Raw genomic sequence first — 18,456 nt, forward strand, 5'->3', positions numbered from 1 at the left:
TAAGTCCAGAATAGTTTGCTCCCATGTGGGCTCCATCACAAGTTATTCCAAAAAGCCATCCTGTAAGCATTCCATGAATTCCCTTTCATTGGATCCACCAGCAACATTATTCACCCAATCCATTTGCATTTTGAAGTCCTCCATGATCACCGTGACCTTGCCTTTCTGACATGCCCTATCAATTTCCTGGTACTGACCACTGCTGGGCGGTCTGTACATAACTCCCATTATGGATTTTCTGCCTTTGTGGTTCCTCAACTCCATTCACGCGGACTCCACATCATCTGACCCGATGTCATTCAGTGCCATAGATTTAATTTCATTCTTAGCTAACAAGGCAACCCCTCCTCCTCTGCCAATCTCCCTGCCTTTTTGATACGTTGTGAATCCTTGGATGTTTAACTGCAGTCCTGAACCCCCTGCAACCATGTCTCTGTGATGTTAAAATCAATGTATAAAACAAAAACTTTGAAGGGCTTTTACCCGAAACATTGAATTTCCTGCTCCTCGGATGCTCCCAACTGGCTGCTTTTCCAGCACCACTCTAACTTAGACACGTCTCTGTGATGCCTACCACATCATAATCATTCACAATGATTTGTGCTGTTAATTCATCTGCTTTGTTACAAATATTACGAGCATTTAGATAAAGTGCCTTAATGCTAATTTTCTTATCCTCATGATTTCCAATATCTTTAATAATATGTCCTAAGTTATCATTCCTTTTTGCTTCATTCCTAGCCTGCCTTGAACTTAAACCCTGCACAGATGCTAACGTACTGTTTATCTTTCTACTAGACTCCATACTCCCTTCCCCCGACTCACAAGTTTAAGGTCCTAGTGACCACCCTATTTATCCTTTTTGCCAGAACACTGGTTCCAGATCAGTTCAGGTTGAGACCGTCCCATTGGTACAGATCGCCCCAGTTCCAAAACTGATGTCACTGTCCCATGAAATGGAATCCCTCTTTCTCACACCAATCTCTTAACCAGGTGTTTACTTCCCTAATTTTCTTATCCCTATGCCAATGAGCACATGGCTCAGGCAGTCATCCAGAGATTATGACCCTCGAGGACCTGTTCTTCAATTTCCTTCCTAGTGCTTGATAATCCCCAAACAGGTCCTCCTTCCTAGCCTTGCCTATGTTGTTAGTGCCAATGTGGACCACAACCACTGGATCTTCTCCCTTCCGCTCCAACATCCTTTCAAGCCGGTCGGAGATGTCCTGCACCCTGGCATCGGGCAGGCAACACATCACGTGGGACTCTTGATCCGGCTCCCAAAGGATACTATCTGTCCCCCTAATTAGAGAATCCCTTATAACAACTACTTGTCTTTATATTCTCCCCTCTTGAATGACCTTCTGCACCATGGTGCCGTGGTCAGCTGGCTCATCCTGTCCTCAGTCCTTTTCTTCATCCGTGCAGGGAGCAAAAATCTCATACCTGTTGGACAAGGTCAAGGGCTGAGACTCCTCCACTCCTCCACTCAGAAACCCCTACCTGCCTCATGTACAGTCACACCCTGTTATTCCTGATCACTAACTGAATTTGAATTACTTAATCTCTTGGGTGTGACTGCCTCCTGAAACAAAGCGTCCAGGTTACTCTCCCCCTCCCGGATGTGCCCCAGTATTTGAAGCTCAGATTCCAATCATCATTTCTGATCTGGAGTTCTTCCAACAACCAACACTTGCTGCAGATGCAGTCACTGCCGTTCACAACAGGATCAGCCAGCTCCCACATCATACAGTTACAGCACATCACCTGTCCAGCCCTCTCCACTTAATTAATTAATTTATACAAATTTATGAGTTAAATAATTTCTAGTACTTCTCAATGGTCTTATTCAACTAACCAACTAACAGTAAACTTTTAATCAAGCACATGGTGGGCGGCACGGTGGCACAGTGGTTAGCACTGCTGCCTCACAGCGCCAGAGACCCAGGTTCAATTCCCGCCTCAGGCGGGAATGTGCAAACTCTGTGTGGAGTTTGCACATTCTCCCCGTGTCTGCGTGGGTTTCCTCCGGGTGCTCCGGTTCCCTCCCACAATCCAAAAATGTGCAGGTTAGGTGAATTGACCATGCTAAATTGTCCATAGTGTTGGGTGAAGGGGTAAATGTAGGAGTCTGGGTGGTATACGCTTCGGCAGGTTGGTGTGGACTTGTTGGGCCGAAGGGCCTGTTTCCACACTGTAAGTAATCTAATCTAAAAAAATGATACACAAGAAATATCAATAGGAACACCTTACCTTAGGAACACACGAGAGTCCTTTTTTCTGGTTAAAGGAGGGGGAAGGTAGGAGATACTACATGTGTAGTGTCTCGGGATTCAGCCGCTGCCCAAATATATACCCAACAGTTTTCTGCTCCTCACTGTGGCCTCTCTCCCTACTGCTCATTTAAAAACGGTTCTCGTGCTCTCCCTTCCCGGCAGCCCTTGCTTCTCTCCATGCTCTCTCCTCGCTGCTCTGTAAAAATGGAGGCCTCACATACTTACACGTATATAAGTATAATGCATTCCACACCCAGACACTCAAAACTATATCTCCCATTGTTCTTTCAGAACCCGACCACGTTCTCAATGTGAATTGTTGATGACATAGCATTGGAAATGTAGTTGATATCTCCCAGTGAACTTGCAAGTAATGGGTAAAGTAAGGAGCAGGGGCAGGAGCAGGGGAATTTAAGGCAAAGTCTAAATAAAGAGAAGAATGGCACAGAAGATGGTGGCATAATGGTCATATCCATAGAAGAGTAATCCAGAAACAAATCTTTCAAAGGCAGATGATGAAACTTGAATTAATACAATCTGGAATTAAAAAATAGCTAGGTTAATGCTAATCAAAACTATTTAGTTGACTAATGTCTATTATGGAAGAAAACCTGCCAATCTTATCTGGTCTGGCCTACATGTGACAGCAATGAGGTTGACCAACAAGCCACTCAGTTGTATCAAAAGTGCTACAAAGTCCATCAGAAGGAATGAAACCAGATGACCCACACAATATGAGAACGCAGTCTAATAGACTAGACAAGCTACAGTTTGATAGAGTCATTGTCACATTGTTACCAAGAGTTCAACACAAGAGATTGTTTTGTCCTGGATTTTTTTGAGAAGATTGGGGGACTGGTGTTAGGCAGTTTATGAGAAGCTAAACATACTGTGAAGCTTTGGTCATTTTAAAAAAAACTGCTGGAATAATAGAAGCAGCCTGAATGGGTGGGGTCAAGCTCTCACCCATAGAACCAGGGATTTTTCGTTTCAGCAGCAGTTGCTGTAGGGGTCTTGAAGAAGCAGAAGCTATTTTTTCCTCTCTCGGTTACAGCCAAAAGCTGGGGGTCTCTTCCTGCTGCTGGAGTTGCATGTGAGACAAAATCCGTTGTCTGAATTTGCCTTTTGCCAAGGGTGTGTTTATGAGATATTACTATATTCGAACTGTTACTTTGTAATGGTTACTGTACCTATTATTGTGTTAAGTTTTCCAATTGAGTTAAGTTATTCCAAGTTCTTTACTTTTTTTTGTATTTTAATTATAGTGTTTGAATAAATTGTGTTTTGCTTAATGTCGAGTTGTTTGACCAATTGAATTGATCTGGAACACAGCACCAGACGTTTACCTTTAAAATAAGAATAAGTTAGGGTCTAGCCTACCCTCTTAATATATTTTGAGGGGGTTGGTCTGGTCCATAACACACACCATCATCAACATGGTGTATGTCCAGACCGTGATAGCAACATACCGTCCTGAGAGTCCTCAACATTGACTCTGGACTTCATGAAGTCTCATGGCTTCAGGTCAAATATGCGACGGGAAATTATCTGTTTACAAATCTGCACTCTGCTGTGTTGAACAATACTTGAACTCACTGAGGGTGACAAAGGCATAAAGGAGAAAAATAAGGTCTTGCTAGGCAAAGGCTCAAATGTGGACAAGTTCAATGTCCTGCACAACTCCTCACTGAACTGGTCAAGTCTTAAAGCACATGGCTGCTCTGCTGTGTTTTTGGCAGGGCAGATAGAGAAGGAACCAGCAACAGGGAAAAATTACTGGACCTCATCCTGAAGGCAGAGCAATGGATGTGATCAATATGGACTTCAGTAAGGCCTTCAATAAAGTTCCTCATGGTAGACTGGTTAATAAGATTAGATCACATGGGATACCGGGAGAACTAGCCATTTGGATATAGAATTGGCTCGAAGTTAGAAGACAGAGGGTGGAGATGGAGGGTTGCCTTTCAGACTGCAGGCCTGTGACCAGTGGAGTACCCCAAGGATCCACTGCTTTTTGTTATTTATATAATGATTTGAATGTGAACAGGGGAGGTATGGTTAGTAAGTTTGCAGATGACACCAAAATTGGAGGTGTAGTGGACAGTGAAGAAGGTTACCTCAGAGTACAATGATCTTGATTAGATGGGCCAATGGGCTGAGGAGTGGCAGATGGAGTCTGATTTTGATATATGTGAGGTGTTGCATTTTGGAAAGCCAAATCAGTGCAGGACATATACACTTAATGGTAAGGTCCTGGGGAGTGTTGCTGAACAAAGAGACCTTGGAGTGCAGGTTTTTTGAAAGTAGAGTTACAAGTAGACAGAATAGTGAAGAAGGCGTTTGGTATGCTTTCCTTTATTGGTCAATGCACTGAGTATTGGAGTTGGGAAGTCATGTTGCGGCTGTACAGGACATTGGTTGGGCCACTTTTGAAATACTGTGTTCAATTCTGGTATCCCTGCTTTAGGGAAGATGTTATGAAACTTGAAAGGGTTCAGAAAAGATTTACGAGGATGTTGCCTGGTTTGGAGGATTTGAGCTATAAGGAGAGGTTGAATAGACTGGGGTTACTTTCCCTGGTGTGTCAGAGACTGAAGGCTGACTTTATAGAGGTTTATAAAATCATGAGGGGCATAGATAGGGTTAATAGTCAAGGTCTTTTACCCAGTGTAACGGAATCCAAAACTAGAAGACATGGGTTTAAGGAGAGGGGTGGGGAAGATTTCATAGGGATCTAAGGGGGTTGCAGAGGGTTGCGTGTTATAGAATGAGCTGCCAGAGGAAGGGGATGAATCTGGTACAATTACAGCATTTAAAAGGCATCTGGATAGGAATATGAATAGGAAGGGTTCAGAGGGATATGGGCCAAATGCTGGCAAAAAAGACTAAATAAATTTAAGATATCTGGTCAGCATGGATGAGATGGACTGAAGGGTCTGTTTCCATACAGTACAACTCTATAACTCACTGATCTGCCTGCTGCAGATACATTATTCCATGTCAGCGTACTAAAATTACTAAACGCTGAAGGAGGAGAGGAAATAAATACGATCACTCTCAGTAAAGAAAAACTGCTCGGCAAAGTAGTGGACTAAAGACTTAGATATCCTCCGGACATGATGGGTTGCATCCTAGGAGATATGAAGGTCTTATCAATTCCAGTGAACAATTAATAGTTCAGTCAAGCAGTGAGTGAGGGTTGAAAACACAAAAGCAATACTGGCCTTTTGCACTAATTCAAAACCCCCAGCAACCACTACCAAGAAGGATAAGAGCAGTAGATTCATGCAAACACTAATAGCAGTCCCCTCAAGCCTCGCATCATCCTGACATGGAAATATATTTTTCTTCCTTCCATGTCATTTCCAAAATCCTGGACCTCCCTCCCTCATGGTATAGTGGATATACCTACAACGGTTGCACTGTGTTGGTTCAAGAAGGCAGCTTACCACCATCTTCTCAAGAGCAATGAGGCATTGGAAATAAGTGTTAGTCCAGCCAGTAACATGGACATTCCCTCAATGAATTAAAAATAAAGTTAGAGCTCAGGAAAATCCGTAAATCAACATGACTTGAAGTTTGCTATTTGCGAAAAATTGGAATTGTGTCTGTGTCGTTTCCAAAATCCAGGGGAATGTAGTCCCAGGAAAGGAAAATAGACAACCAGAATATGAGCAGTCATTGAGGCACTGCATGATGGGGCATTCTTTGAAGCGTTTCAAGGCCAGGTCATTGAAAGTGAAGAATTGTTATCTCTCATATTTTAAGGAGATTTGGTGACTCATACAGTTTCCTAGGTCTGGGTGATTACCAATAAATCTGTGATTCGTTTCATTATAATCGATATTTTCTGTGTTCTTTGGGATGTTCAATCATAATTTCTCTGATATCCATATTTGCCTCATGTTGAGTTTGATATGTTAGAACATGTCATATCTATCTTTAAACAGTTGACAACTTTTTTTCCCAATGAGTTGTATGTTTGTTTAAGTTTTATTTGCAATAAATTGGATATTCTTTGTTAGCAAAAGACACCTAGTTGACTTGTTTTGAATAACATTTGAAAGGCATCTAGATGGGTATATGAATAGGAAGGGTTTAGAGGGATATGGGCCAAATGTTGGTAAATGGGATTAGATTAATTTAGGACACCTGGCCAGCATGGACTAGTTGGACCGAAGGTTCTATATCTGTGCTATACATCTCAATGATTCTATATCAGGGATAGGTGGGAAAGTGGATTTTGAGCCACAATGAGATCAGATTTCATCAGATTAAATGCTGGAGCAGGCTCAGTGGGCTGAATGACTCACTTTTGCTCTTAATCCGTATGTTTGTAAACCCTTCACTTGTGAGGTAGTAGTTCAGAACCTCTGCTGTCCCTCTCTGAATTCACATAGAAATGTTGTTTTACTTTGTTGAACTTCATCCTTACTTTCTTGAATTTTTCCTTTTCCAAATAATTTCCATTTACCAGGACTTTTTCATTTGGCAGTACTTCTCTGTTTCAGTGGTAAACTAGGAACTGTTGATCTACAGTACTTCTCTAAATGTCCTGCTCTTCCACATTGATAGCACCCCTTGCTGAACACTAAATGCATTTCTGGTGTTTTCTTGAACTTTGTCTCGAACATCCTGGTGTCATAGATTCCTACAATATGGAAACACGTCATTCGGCCCATCAAGTCCACACTGACCCTCTGAAGAGCACTCCACCCAGACGCTTCACCTCCCCCTCCACTCGATCACTATCGTCCTGCATTTCCCATGGTGAATCCACATCCCTGCACAATATGGGGCAATTTAGCATGGCCAATCCACCAAATCTGCAAATCTTTGAACTGTGGGAGGAAACCGGAGCACACCATGGAAACCCATGAGACAAGGAGAGAATGTGCAAAATCTACACAGTCACCTAAGTCTGGAATAAAACCTGGTTCCCTGGCGTTATGAGCCACTGGTTGCTTCTTGTTTATTTGGCATTTTGGAAAGCTTTTGGGAAGGTGACAATGTCACCTGACCACATCAGAAGGATCCACAGTGTTTCCTCCAAGTACTGAGTGTGGGCTCTGATGTTGGCTTAAATAACACCTTGAATCATTTGTTCTAGCACAGTTCCTCGTATAACAATGTTATAGTCCCTTATTAACTTGAACATCAAGGTCCCACATCAGCAGCACCCTGTTAATCTGCGTACATATGGTGGAAATATTGAATGGATTCCCTTGTTGCTGGGACTTTTGATTGAACCTTGCTCTTTCTATGACCAGATTTCACTGTGGACCTTCCAAGTTTTTTAGTATTTTCATCTACACTTTATCCCATATCATTGGCTATAAACCCAACTGTGCATAGATATGTACTGAACAGATACCACTTTTTCCTTTATATATAACTCTGTGCAGTCCTGTTTGAATTGAACCATCAGTCCACAGCTCATTCCCACTTCTGCTCTCATTGTGGCTCTTACCATTTACATACTGCAGTGGAATAGCATGTGTCCCAACTGTTACTGAACCACAGTGGGCGGCACGGTGGCACAGTGGTTAGCACCGGAGCCGGAGACCCGGGTTCAATTCCCGCCTCAGGCGACTGACTGTGTGGAGTTTGCATGTTCTCCCCGTGTCTGCGTGGGTTTCCTCCGGGTGCTCCGGTTTCCTCCCACAGTCCAAAGATGTGCAGGTCAGGTGAATTGGCCGTGCTAAGTTGTCCGTAGTGTTAGGTAAGGGGTAGATGTAGATGAAGGGGTATGGGTGGGTTACGCTTCGGTGGGGCGGTGTGGACTTGTTGGGCCGAAGGGCCTGTTTCCACACTGTAAGTAATCTAATCTAATCTAATCACACTGACCTGCGAAAGTACTTGCATTTCTTCCCTTTAATTTCCAATGAACTATGTTTGTGCTCCTGAATTACTTGTTATACTGTTTTATCTTTGAAGTACTCCGAGGTTCTTTACTATCTCCCAGAGTTAATTTCTTCTTGGGCCTCTTGGATCTGGAATGTGCAATCAGGCTTTCAAGAATTCTTGTTTTCAGCAGGCTTTATGGTGACACTCAAACATCCCTCATTGCTTCACATACTGGGTGGCAATACATATGCTCTGAGGCTGGTCCATTTTACAGCCACTTTTCTTGCTTTCTGACATGTCTAGGTTGTCTTTACATTTGAATGAGGCTCCCTCACTCTTTTCAATGCTTTATCACTACTTATTTACACCTGTATATATATCTTTTCGAATGCAGCTCCCTTGTCCAGTGTTTTACTCCTGCTCCATCATACACTTCTCTCTAGTCTGCACTCTGTTCTAGTCTGATGCACTAATGTTGGAATAACATCAATTACATCATTGCCATTACTATATTCATATCCCATTATACTACAAATTTCCTCAATCAAAAGTACTTTTAGCTCAGTTTTGAATAAATTCAGCGACATAACTTCCAATGCTTTCTGGAGAAGAAAATTCCACAGACTACTGTGCGAAGGTAATAAAAAATCCTTTTGATTTCTACCTTAAAAGAGCTACTCTTATTCTTAAACTGTGATCCCCTACTTCTTGTCACCCCCACCAGAGACAACACCTTCCAGATCCAGGAACACTTACACATAGAAGGACAAGGGCAGCATCTTCCAAGTTTCTCACCAAGGCACTCACCACCTAACTTGGAAATATAAGCACCATCCTTTCAGTGTTGCTGGACCAAAATCTTAGAATCTGCCTAATTGTTTTCCTGGGCGGCCCTGTGGTACAATGATTAGCACTACTGCCTCACAGCACAAGGGATCTGGGTTTGATTCCAGCCTTGGCTGACTGTCTGTGTGGCGTCTACATGTTCTCCCTGTGTCAGGTGCTCTGGTTTCCTCCCACAGTCCATAATGTGCACCTCAGTTAGATTGGACATGCTAAATTTCTCCATGGCATCCAGGGATGTGCAGACTACGTGGGTTGACTATGGGAAATGCAGGTTTTCAGAAGATTGGTGCAGACTTGGTGGGCCAAATGGCCTCCATCTGCATTTCAGGGTTTTGATGAATGGCATTATTAAGTAAAATTACTACAGTGGTTTAAGAAATAGCTCACCACCACTTTCTCAAGGACAACTAGGAATGGGCAATAAATGCTGGCCTGGAAATTGATGCTCACATCCCATAAGTGAATAAGAAAAAAAGATTTAAAAAAAGCCAAGAGTCCTACTTGGGAACAAGTTCCCACAAGGATCACCATTTCAAAATAAGAGGTCATAAGGATAGGAGTTTTCCTCACAGAACGTAATGAGTTTTTTTTGGAATTCTCTTCCTTAAAAGGTTCTTTAAATATTTTAAGGCAGACCTAGAAGGATTACTGATAAGAAAGGGGGTGAAAAATTATCTAATGTAGGCAGGAATCTGGAGTAATCAGAGCAGCCATGACATTATTAAATGCTGGAATACACACTAGAGACTCCTCCTCTATATGTTTGTACAAAAAGGTTTATATAAAGAAGAAATTTGAAGGGGTGTAGGGAGAAGAGAAATTTCAAAATGGGTTGTATATAAAGATTAAACAACTAAGAGGAGAAAAAGTTAGGAAGGGATTGAGAGATTAGAAAGACTTAAATATAAAGATTTAGAGGGAGGAAACAATGAAAATATTTAAGAAGAGAGAGGGAAATGGAAAGGTTTCAATATTAACACTAAGATAGTTAACCAGGGGAAAATATTAAAAGGTTTAAGAATGGGAAATGGGGAGCCATTGAAAGATTTAAGTATTAAACACAAAGTGATTTAACTGGGGGAAAAGATGGAAATAATTATTAAAGGGAGATGGGGTGTATTGAAAATATTTAAGAATTAAAGACTCAGGTTTAAGCAGGAGAGAAGATGGAAAGGATTATGAAAGAGATGGGGAGAAATGGAAAGGTTTAAATATAAAAGTCTAAGACAGGAGAAATAGATGAAAAGGATTATGGAGGGGAGTACAAATATGGAAAGATTTAAGAAGAGAGCCAGGGGCCTGGGAGGAAATTGAAAGGGGATGAGAAGAGCTGGCAGTTGAGGAGGAGAGGGGGTGGTGTGGGGGAGGGTAAAGAAGACTGCCTGGGTGGGGGAAGGGAAGGAAAGGAGGGAGGAAGGGACTACAACGCCCAGGATGCAGTGCAGGCAGCGCAGGCGCAGTGAGAGTCGGCCTGCCCGGAGAGGGAGGGAGAGAGAGAGAGAGAGGTCCAGGGCCGGGGCCGGCGCGGTGGCTGCCGGGATAGGGCCCTGCACTCCGCCGCCATATTGGTATCGGTTCGGATTCTGACAGAGGCGCTGGGAGCAGGAGTCGAGCCCTGAAACCGGAGCAAGCGACACTTTCACCGGCGAGCAGGAGGGGGGGGGGGTGGGGGCCAAAACAAAAGGAAGAACGAGAGGAGGAGGAGGGAAAAAAAAAGAGTTTTTAATTAAAAAAAAGAAACAGAGGGACCAGTCTCCGTACGATATCACCAGGGAACGTGAAAAAAAGAGGGAGAGAGAGGGTGGGGAGGAAAGAAGAGCCAAAAAGGAGACGATTCTCTCTCTCTCTCCCCCCCCCCAAGGATACTCTTTACCCCTCCTCCACCTCGGATCTCCAACCCTCCTCCCTCATCATACCCCCCCCCACCACTTCAGACAGTCTGCACCTTCCCCTGGGCCTGATCCCTCCCTCCTTCACACCAGCTCACACCTCCTCCCCAACCCCAACCCCAACCCCCCCCCCTCCACAAGACACATACCCGGGGCCCTCCGTCGCAATGAGCCCGGCCGACGCCAAAAGGGCGAAGAGGAGGAAAAATAAGCGGGGCGGTGGCAAGACAGTGAGCCGTCAACAAAAAGCCCTGACGCCCTCGTCCAGCAACGGGAGCAGCGGCGGAGGAGGCAGCGGCACCAACGGCACCTTACACGGGGAGGTAAATCAAGGAGGCAGGCACCCTCCTGCATCTCTCTCTCACATATACATACATATTTTTATATACAGAGAGACATAAAAGGTTGATTTTATTTGGGGGGGGAGGTATTGGTAATTACAAATGCACACCCTAGTCAAACAGATTAGCCGGTGTGCCTGACAGGGACATGTAAAGGGCGTTGTAAACCTCAGCCTTGGTCTCTAGGCCTCTTGTCTGCTACCTGCAACTCTGAAACCCAACCAGAACCTCCCACCCCGCCAATTCAAAGCAATGTATTCCATCTTTTCTTCTCCTCTCTCTCTCTCTCTTTCTTTTCTCTTCTCCCCCCCCCCCCCCCCTTCACTTCCAGAAAGGTTCATTATCTTTATTTAATCCAAGCTGATTCAGTACATCTTTAACGTATTTTTTCTTCTCTATGTGTACATACACAAAGCAGTTTGCACTATGTTTCCGTACAGTATATTAATGAATTTTCCATTTCTAAGGTTTTGAGATGTGCAGTGATCTGATGTTAATTTGTACTGATTTCTTATTTTTGAAGTTCACCTGCATATACCAAAGAGGTAGTTTATTTGAATTGATGCACTTTCCATTATCTTTTCTCATCTGTATTTCAGTTGTTTACTTTCTTTATGGTATTGATACAATATACAGTACTGTACAGGGAATTGCATTTAGAATATCTTACATTTGTACAGTATACTGTCTTGGGATGCTTGTGATTTGTTATTTTGAATGTAAAATAATTGGGATGTTTCACGTATGCTGAATGCAAAATTTAAATGGTCAATTTTTTTGCAAAGAGTGTTGTACTAGAATGACTAGTCATATAGCCTCATAGGTGAAAGTGAGGACTGCGGATGCTGGAGATTAGTCAAGAGTGTGGTGCTGGAAAAGCACAGCAGGTCAGGCAGACCCAAGGAGTTTCTTTTGCTGATTCCTGATGAAGGGCTTTTGCCCAAAACATTGACTTTCCTGCTCCTCGGATGCTGCCTATACTTTTCCAGCACTACGCTCTTGACATACATCCTCATATCACTGGTATGGGTATTAATGTTTCTCAGCCAAATGTACAAAATGATCGAAGCAGGCACTATTATCTGTTACTAAAACAAATTCTTATTTATGTTGAACTTGTTGGCAGATTTTGGTAGAAGATGTGTTAACGATGTGTACAAAGGGGCTCAGTGGTTAGCACTGCTGCCTTACAGCGCCAGGGACCCAGGTTTGATTCCAGCCTTGGGTGACTGTCTGTGTGGAGTTTGCACAATCTCCCCGTGTCTGCGTGGGTTTCCTCCCACAGTCCAAAGATGTGCAGGTTAGGTGAATTGGCCATGCTAAATTGCCTGGAGTGTTAGGTGCACTAGTCAGGGGTGAATGTAAGGGAATAGGTCTGTGTGGGTTGCTCTTCAGAAGGTCAGTGTGGACTTGTTGCCTGTTTCCACACTGTAGGGAATCTAATCAAATCTAAAAAGTCCAGAGTTGGATCAGCATATTGGGGGGTGGAATTGATTGAGTATATAATGTGATGTCTTGGAAGGGCTTAAACAGGGAATAATTATAAATCTAGGGCTGGCCTCAGCCAGTATAGGTAAGTAATCATATGATTATGGATGATTATAGCTTGCAGTTCAGATATGATCTACAGAATTTTAGGGCATCTCAAATTTGTGAAAGTTGGAGATTTGCAAAGTTGGCCTGGAGAATGCTGAAATAGTCAAGTCTGGCTGTAGTCAAGACGTAAGGGAGGGTTTCAGCAACAGGTGGGCTGAGTGGAGACAGGTGATATGGAGGTGGGAGCAGGTGACCTTTGTTATGGTGAAGTCTTCAGCTTTGGTTTGCGTATTACAAATTTACATGTGGCAGTCCAGACACACAGTTGTATGTCAGCTTGAGTTGCTATTACAGGTCCTCTGTCATAATTTCACTGTTTGGACCCTGAATAATAATTTCTTGAATTAGATGATCTTTAAAAATCTATCTTGTCATTAGCTTTCTTTGTTAATTCAATGTAAACCTGTTATTATTGATTTCCCAGTTTTGGTCATGACAGTACTAATTTGGAGAAATTTGAGTAATCGTGTACACATTTGTGTGTGTACTTTCTGAGCCTTATCATATGGTTAGGTCAGTTGTAAGTGATGTGATTTTGCTTACTGATGAATAGAGAATAGTTAATGATGTTCATCAATGCATACTATCTTTTTAGAGACAAAAGATCCTTCTAAGTTGGATGAGCTGTTCAGAGGTGTGCAATAAAGTAGAGGCTTTAACTTGTTTGGAGCAAGAGGAGATAATGAGCCGCGCAAAATAAGTTTCCATTTGCTTCTCTTTGGATTGACACTTGATGATGGAACAAACACTGTAATGCTGTAGATTAGCAGAAATCTTGTTGTGTAGGATGTATACTTGTTGTGACTGGTTATTTGTAAAGAAAAAGAAATTCGTGGTGGTGGCTCATAGCGTGGGTGATTGAAATCTGTTTTTGTTGACTAATTATATTAAGGTTTAAATTCTGGAACCAGACATTAGGGGAAGGCATTGATATAGTCACAATATCATAGACTAGTAATCCGCAACTGCGGACTAATGTCATGGGTTTAATTCCTATCATGGCACATGGTAAGATTTGAATTCAATAAAATTTCTGGAATAAAAAGCTTAATGTCAACTTTGTAACCACCATCGATTGTTGTTTTTAAAAAAAGACCCATCTACTCCTCTAATATCCTTTTAGGAAGGAATCTGTGATTCTCATGTGGTCTGGCCTACATATCACTACAGACCCACAGCAATGTGGTTGACCCCTAACTGCCCTTTGGGTGATTAGGGATGGACAGTAAGTGGTGGCCCAGCTAGCAACACCCAAGTTCCATGAATTAATAAGATCTCCCAAAATTTGAGAAGAACCTTCAAAGTAATTCATTCAAATATTTTAAAGTTTACTTGATAAATTTAGTTTTTACCGATGTCTGTTCTCCACCTTAATTTGTACATCTTATGAATTGTTAGGTGACTTTGCTGAGTACTTCATGTATTTGAAAATTTATTAACAGTAGACAGTGTTGGAGACATGAATTGCCTACTGGTCTACCTGTTAGAGAAGAAAATGTCTTTTGGATGTGAAGTATTGCAATTTTATGTGGTTTGAAACACTTGGCTGTTTTGAATTGGTTGATAGTGTGGTGCTAGAAAAGCACAGCATATCAGGCAGCATCCAAGGAACAGAAGAATCAATGTTGCAGGCAAAAGCTGTTTTGAATTGGTAGTGATTCATTGATGCCACATCACACAAATGAGTGATCAATTTAGTTTGTTTAACTCAAAAATAATATTTCAGTGAGAATTAATGCAGGTTTTGTTTGTTTACTGAGACAATGGCAGAATATAAACCATATTTTTTACTGATACTGCTATTTGCACTGTTTCAGTACCTGTCACATTTAAATTTCCAATACAGTTGACATATCAGAACCCAATTTAGTTTGAATAAAATGCTGCATATGCCTTTTGGGTAATTTCGCCAAATACTTTGCACCTAAGTTCGCTAGAATATGTATTTGCAAATTGGGGAAATTATGGTGGAGCGAAAATGTATGGAAGTGTTGGAAATTGAGAAAATTTCAGAAGGAAACAAATGAACAATGGTTATCTCTGGTGTTAGAGTGACAATGTGCATAAAAATCCAAGATTAGTACTGAAATGAACGGGGAGCTTCGAAGAATTAAATATGCATGATAGTCAGGAGTTGACCAACAGCCCATTGTGACTGCTTTTTAATAAGACCATGGCTGATTTTTTCAGCTGCAACTCCACTGTCTCACCAACTTCCCATATGCCTTGATATCCCTGAGGGACCAAAAATCTGTGTCTGAACCTTAAATGTATTCAGTGATAGAGCATCCAAAACGCTCTTGGGTAGAAAATTCTGAAGATCACAACCCTTTCAGTGAGGTAATTCCACCTCATTTCAGCCCTGAACCTTTGGCTCCCTATTCTAATACTCTGCCTCTGAGATATAGGTTCCCCAGCTGGCGAATAACCACAATGTCAATTTTATATGTTCCAATGTGATTACTTCTTTTGCTAAACTGTAGAGAATATTGACCCAATTCACTTAGCCTCATCTCTTTCTCTCATAGGACACCTCTTTCATCCCAGGACCAATGCAAATAAGTACTTCTTTAAATATGAGGACCAAAGCTACGTGTGGCTTTACAAATGCAACAAAGCTTCTGTAGATATTCCTAATCAAATTGATCAGTTGTGTTATGACACATCTCTGGAGCTAGTGGCATCTGATTCGGAGCTTTTTGGTTCAAAGATTCTGTATTCTTGTAAGGGCAAAGACAGCATAGTCCCAGAGGACTCTGAAGATGACTGGTGGTGAATTTAAGTTGAGGGTCACCATGCCTCAGGTGAGGGGAAAGGTTGAGAAGGCAATACTTTCATAGTGACCTTAGCTAGTGTGAGGATTGAACCCGCTATCTTGGCATCACTGCATTACAAACCAGCCATCTGAACTAACTCACCCCATTCCTGTACTGCATTAAAAGTCTGGTAGGTATAGGGAATGCTGGATGACTAAAGAAGTTGAGGGTTTGGATAAGAAAAAAAAGGGAGCATATGTAAGGTATAGACAGGATAGATTGAGCGAATCCTTAGAAGAATATAAAGGAAGTAGGAGTATACTTAAGAGCGAAATCAGGAGGGCAAAAAGGGGACATGAGATAGCTTTGGCAAATAGAATTAAGGGGAATCCAAAAGGTTTTTACAAATACATTAAGGACAAAAGGATAACAAGGGAGAGAATAGGGTCCCTCAAAGATCAGCAAGGCAGCTTTTGTGTGGAGCCACAGAAAATGGGGGAGATACTAAACGAGTATTTTGCATCAGTATTTACTGTGGAAAAGGATATGGAAGATATAGAATGTAGGGAAATAGATGGTGACACCTTGCAAAATGTCCATATTACAGAGGAGGAAGTGCTGGATGTCTTGAAATGCATAAAGGCGGATACATCTCCAGGACCTGATCAGGTGTACCCTGAATTCTGTGGGAAGCTAGAAAAGTGATTGCTGGGCCTCTTGCTGAGATATTTGTATCATCGATAGTCACAGGTGAGGTGCCGGAAGACTGGAGGTTGGCTAACGTGGTGCCACTGTTTAGGAAGGGTGGTAAGGACAAGCCAGGGAACTATAGCCAGTGAGCCTGATGTCGGTGGTGTTGGAGGGAATCCTGAGAGACAGGATGTACATGTATTTGGAAAGGCAAGGACTGATTAGGGATAGTCAACATGGCTTTGTGCGTCGGAAATCATGTCTCACAAGCTTGATTTGAGTTTTTTGAAGAAGTAAGAGAGGATTGATGAGGGCAGAGCGGTAGATGTGATCTATATGGACTTCAGTAAGGCATTCGACAAGGTTCCCCATGGGAGACTGGTTAACAAGAATACAGGGAGAACTAACCATTTGCATGCAGAACTGGCTCAAAGGTAGAAGACAGAGGGTAGTGTTGGAGGGTTGTTTTTCAGATTGGAGGCCTGTGACCAGTGGAGTGCCACAAGGATTGGTGCTGGGTCCTCTACTTTTTGTCATTTATATATATAATGATTTGGATGCGGGCATAAAAGGTACAGTTAGTTAATTGCAGATGACACCAAAATTGGAGGTGTAGTGGACAGCAAAGATTACAACAGGATCTTGACCAGATGGGCCAATGGGCTGAGAAGTGGCAGATAGAATTTAATTCCGATAAATGCGAGATGCTGCATTTTGGGAAAGCAAATTTTAGCAGGACATATACATTTAATGATAAGATCCTAGGGAGTGTTGCTGAACAAAGAGACCTTGGAGTGCAGGTTCATAGCTCCTTGAAAGTGGAGTCGCAGGTAGAATGGATAGTGAAGTTGGTGTTTGGTATGCTTTCTTTTATTGGTTAGAGTATTGATTACAGGGGTTGGGAGGTCATGTTGCGGCTGTACAGGACATTGGTTAGGCCACTGTTGGAATATTGTGTGCAATTCTGGTCTCCTTCCCATTGGAAAGATGTTGTGAAACTTGAAAGGGTTCAGAAAAGCTTTACAAGGATGTTGCCAGGGTTGGAGGATTTGAGCTATAGGGAGAGGCTGAACAGGCTGGGGCTGTTTTCCCTGGAGCGTTGGAGGTTGAGGGGTGACCTTATAGAGGTTTATAAAATCATGAGGGGCATGGATAGGATAAATGGACAAAGTCTTTTACTTGGGGGGGGGTTAGGGAAGGAAGAGGAAGAGTCCAGAACTAGAGGGCATAGGTTTAGGGTGAGAGGGGAAAAGATATAAAAGAGACCTAAGGTGCGTGTATGGAATGAGCTGCCAGATGAAGTGGTGGAGGCTGGTACAATTGTAACATTTAAGAGGCATTTGGATGGGTACATGAAGGGTTTGGAGGGATATGGGCTGGGTGCTGGCAGGTGGGACTAGGTTGTTTTGGGATATATGGACGGGTTGCTCCGAAGGGTCTGTTTCCATGCTGTACATCTCTATGCCTCTATAATTGCCTACTGCATCAGCATAATAACTTTGGGATCTTTGTATAGGCACATCCAGATTACTGCTGAACAGCACTTACAAGTTTTGAACCTTTTTTTTAAAATATGCTTTACTGTTCTTAAGTTCAGAGTGCCCAATCTCCTCCTACTTCACATTGTACTTCATGTGCTACCTTGTCATCCATTCACTTGTTCTATTTTTAGCTCTACAATCTTTCTGTGCACTCCGCAAACTTGCTTTCCCATCTAGCTTTGTATTGTTGGAAAACTTACATATGTTCTACAACTCCTTGCAATCTATGAAGTAATTAACTGGGGCCACAGTACTGATTCGTGTCAACTTGAAAATACCCCTTTTTATCTCTAATGTCTATTTCCTGTTCCAGAGCTGACCCATGACCTAATGACTCTATTCACTTGGAGTCATGCATCATCTATCTCAATTTTCCTGCATTATCCCCATCACTCATAATTCTCTTTGTGGCTATATAAAAATGTACACAGGACTTCAGAGCTGGAATAGGTAATTCAACTTTTCATCCCTACTCCATTATTCAATAAGCTTATATTTGATCTGCTGTGATCTCAGTACTATTTTCTTACCTGCTCTCTTGTCTATTCAAAATCTACCTCTGCATTGTATTAAAGACCAGCCCTCCACTGCTTTTTGGGGAAGAGACTCCCGTAGGCTAACAAACCCCTGACAACAAAGAACTTCTCAAAGTTGTAATTGGAAGACCTCTTATT

General features: G+C 42.3%; 1 protein-coding gene across 2 annotated transcripts in view; it reads left to right on the forward strand.

The window, feature by feature from the left end:
* The first annotated feature begins 10,545 nt into the window (after positions 1-10,545).
* fam193a (family with sequence similarity 193 member A) overlaps positions 10,546-18,456 on the forward strand; it is a 230,067-nt gene continuing 222,156 nt past the window's right edge. The window contains exon 1 of one of the 2 annotated variants that reach the window (XM_072593910.1): positions 10,546-11,181. In XM_072593910.1, the coding sequence (XP_072450011.1) occupies positions 11,026-11,181 (156 nt within the window). In that variant the 5' untranslated portion in view covers positions 10,546-11,025. The remainder of the gene's footprint in view (positions 11,182-18,456) is intronic. The other variant, XM_072593918.1, reaches the window with a different exon arrangement.

The sequence above is a fragment of the Chiloscyllium punctatum genome, chromosome 2 (genome assembly GCF_047496795.1).
Source record: "Chiloscyllium punctatum isolate Juve2018m chromosome 2, sChiPun1.3, whole genome shotgun sequence".
Classification (NCBI taxonomy): domain Eukaryota; kingdom Metazoa; phylum Chordata; class Chondrichthyes; order Orectolobiformes; family Hemiscylliidae; genus Chiloscyllium; species Chiloscyllium punctatum.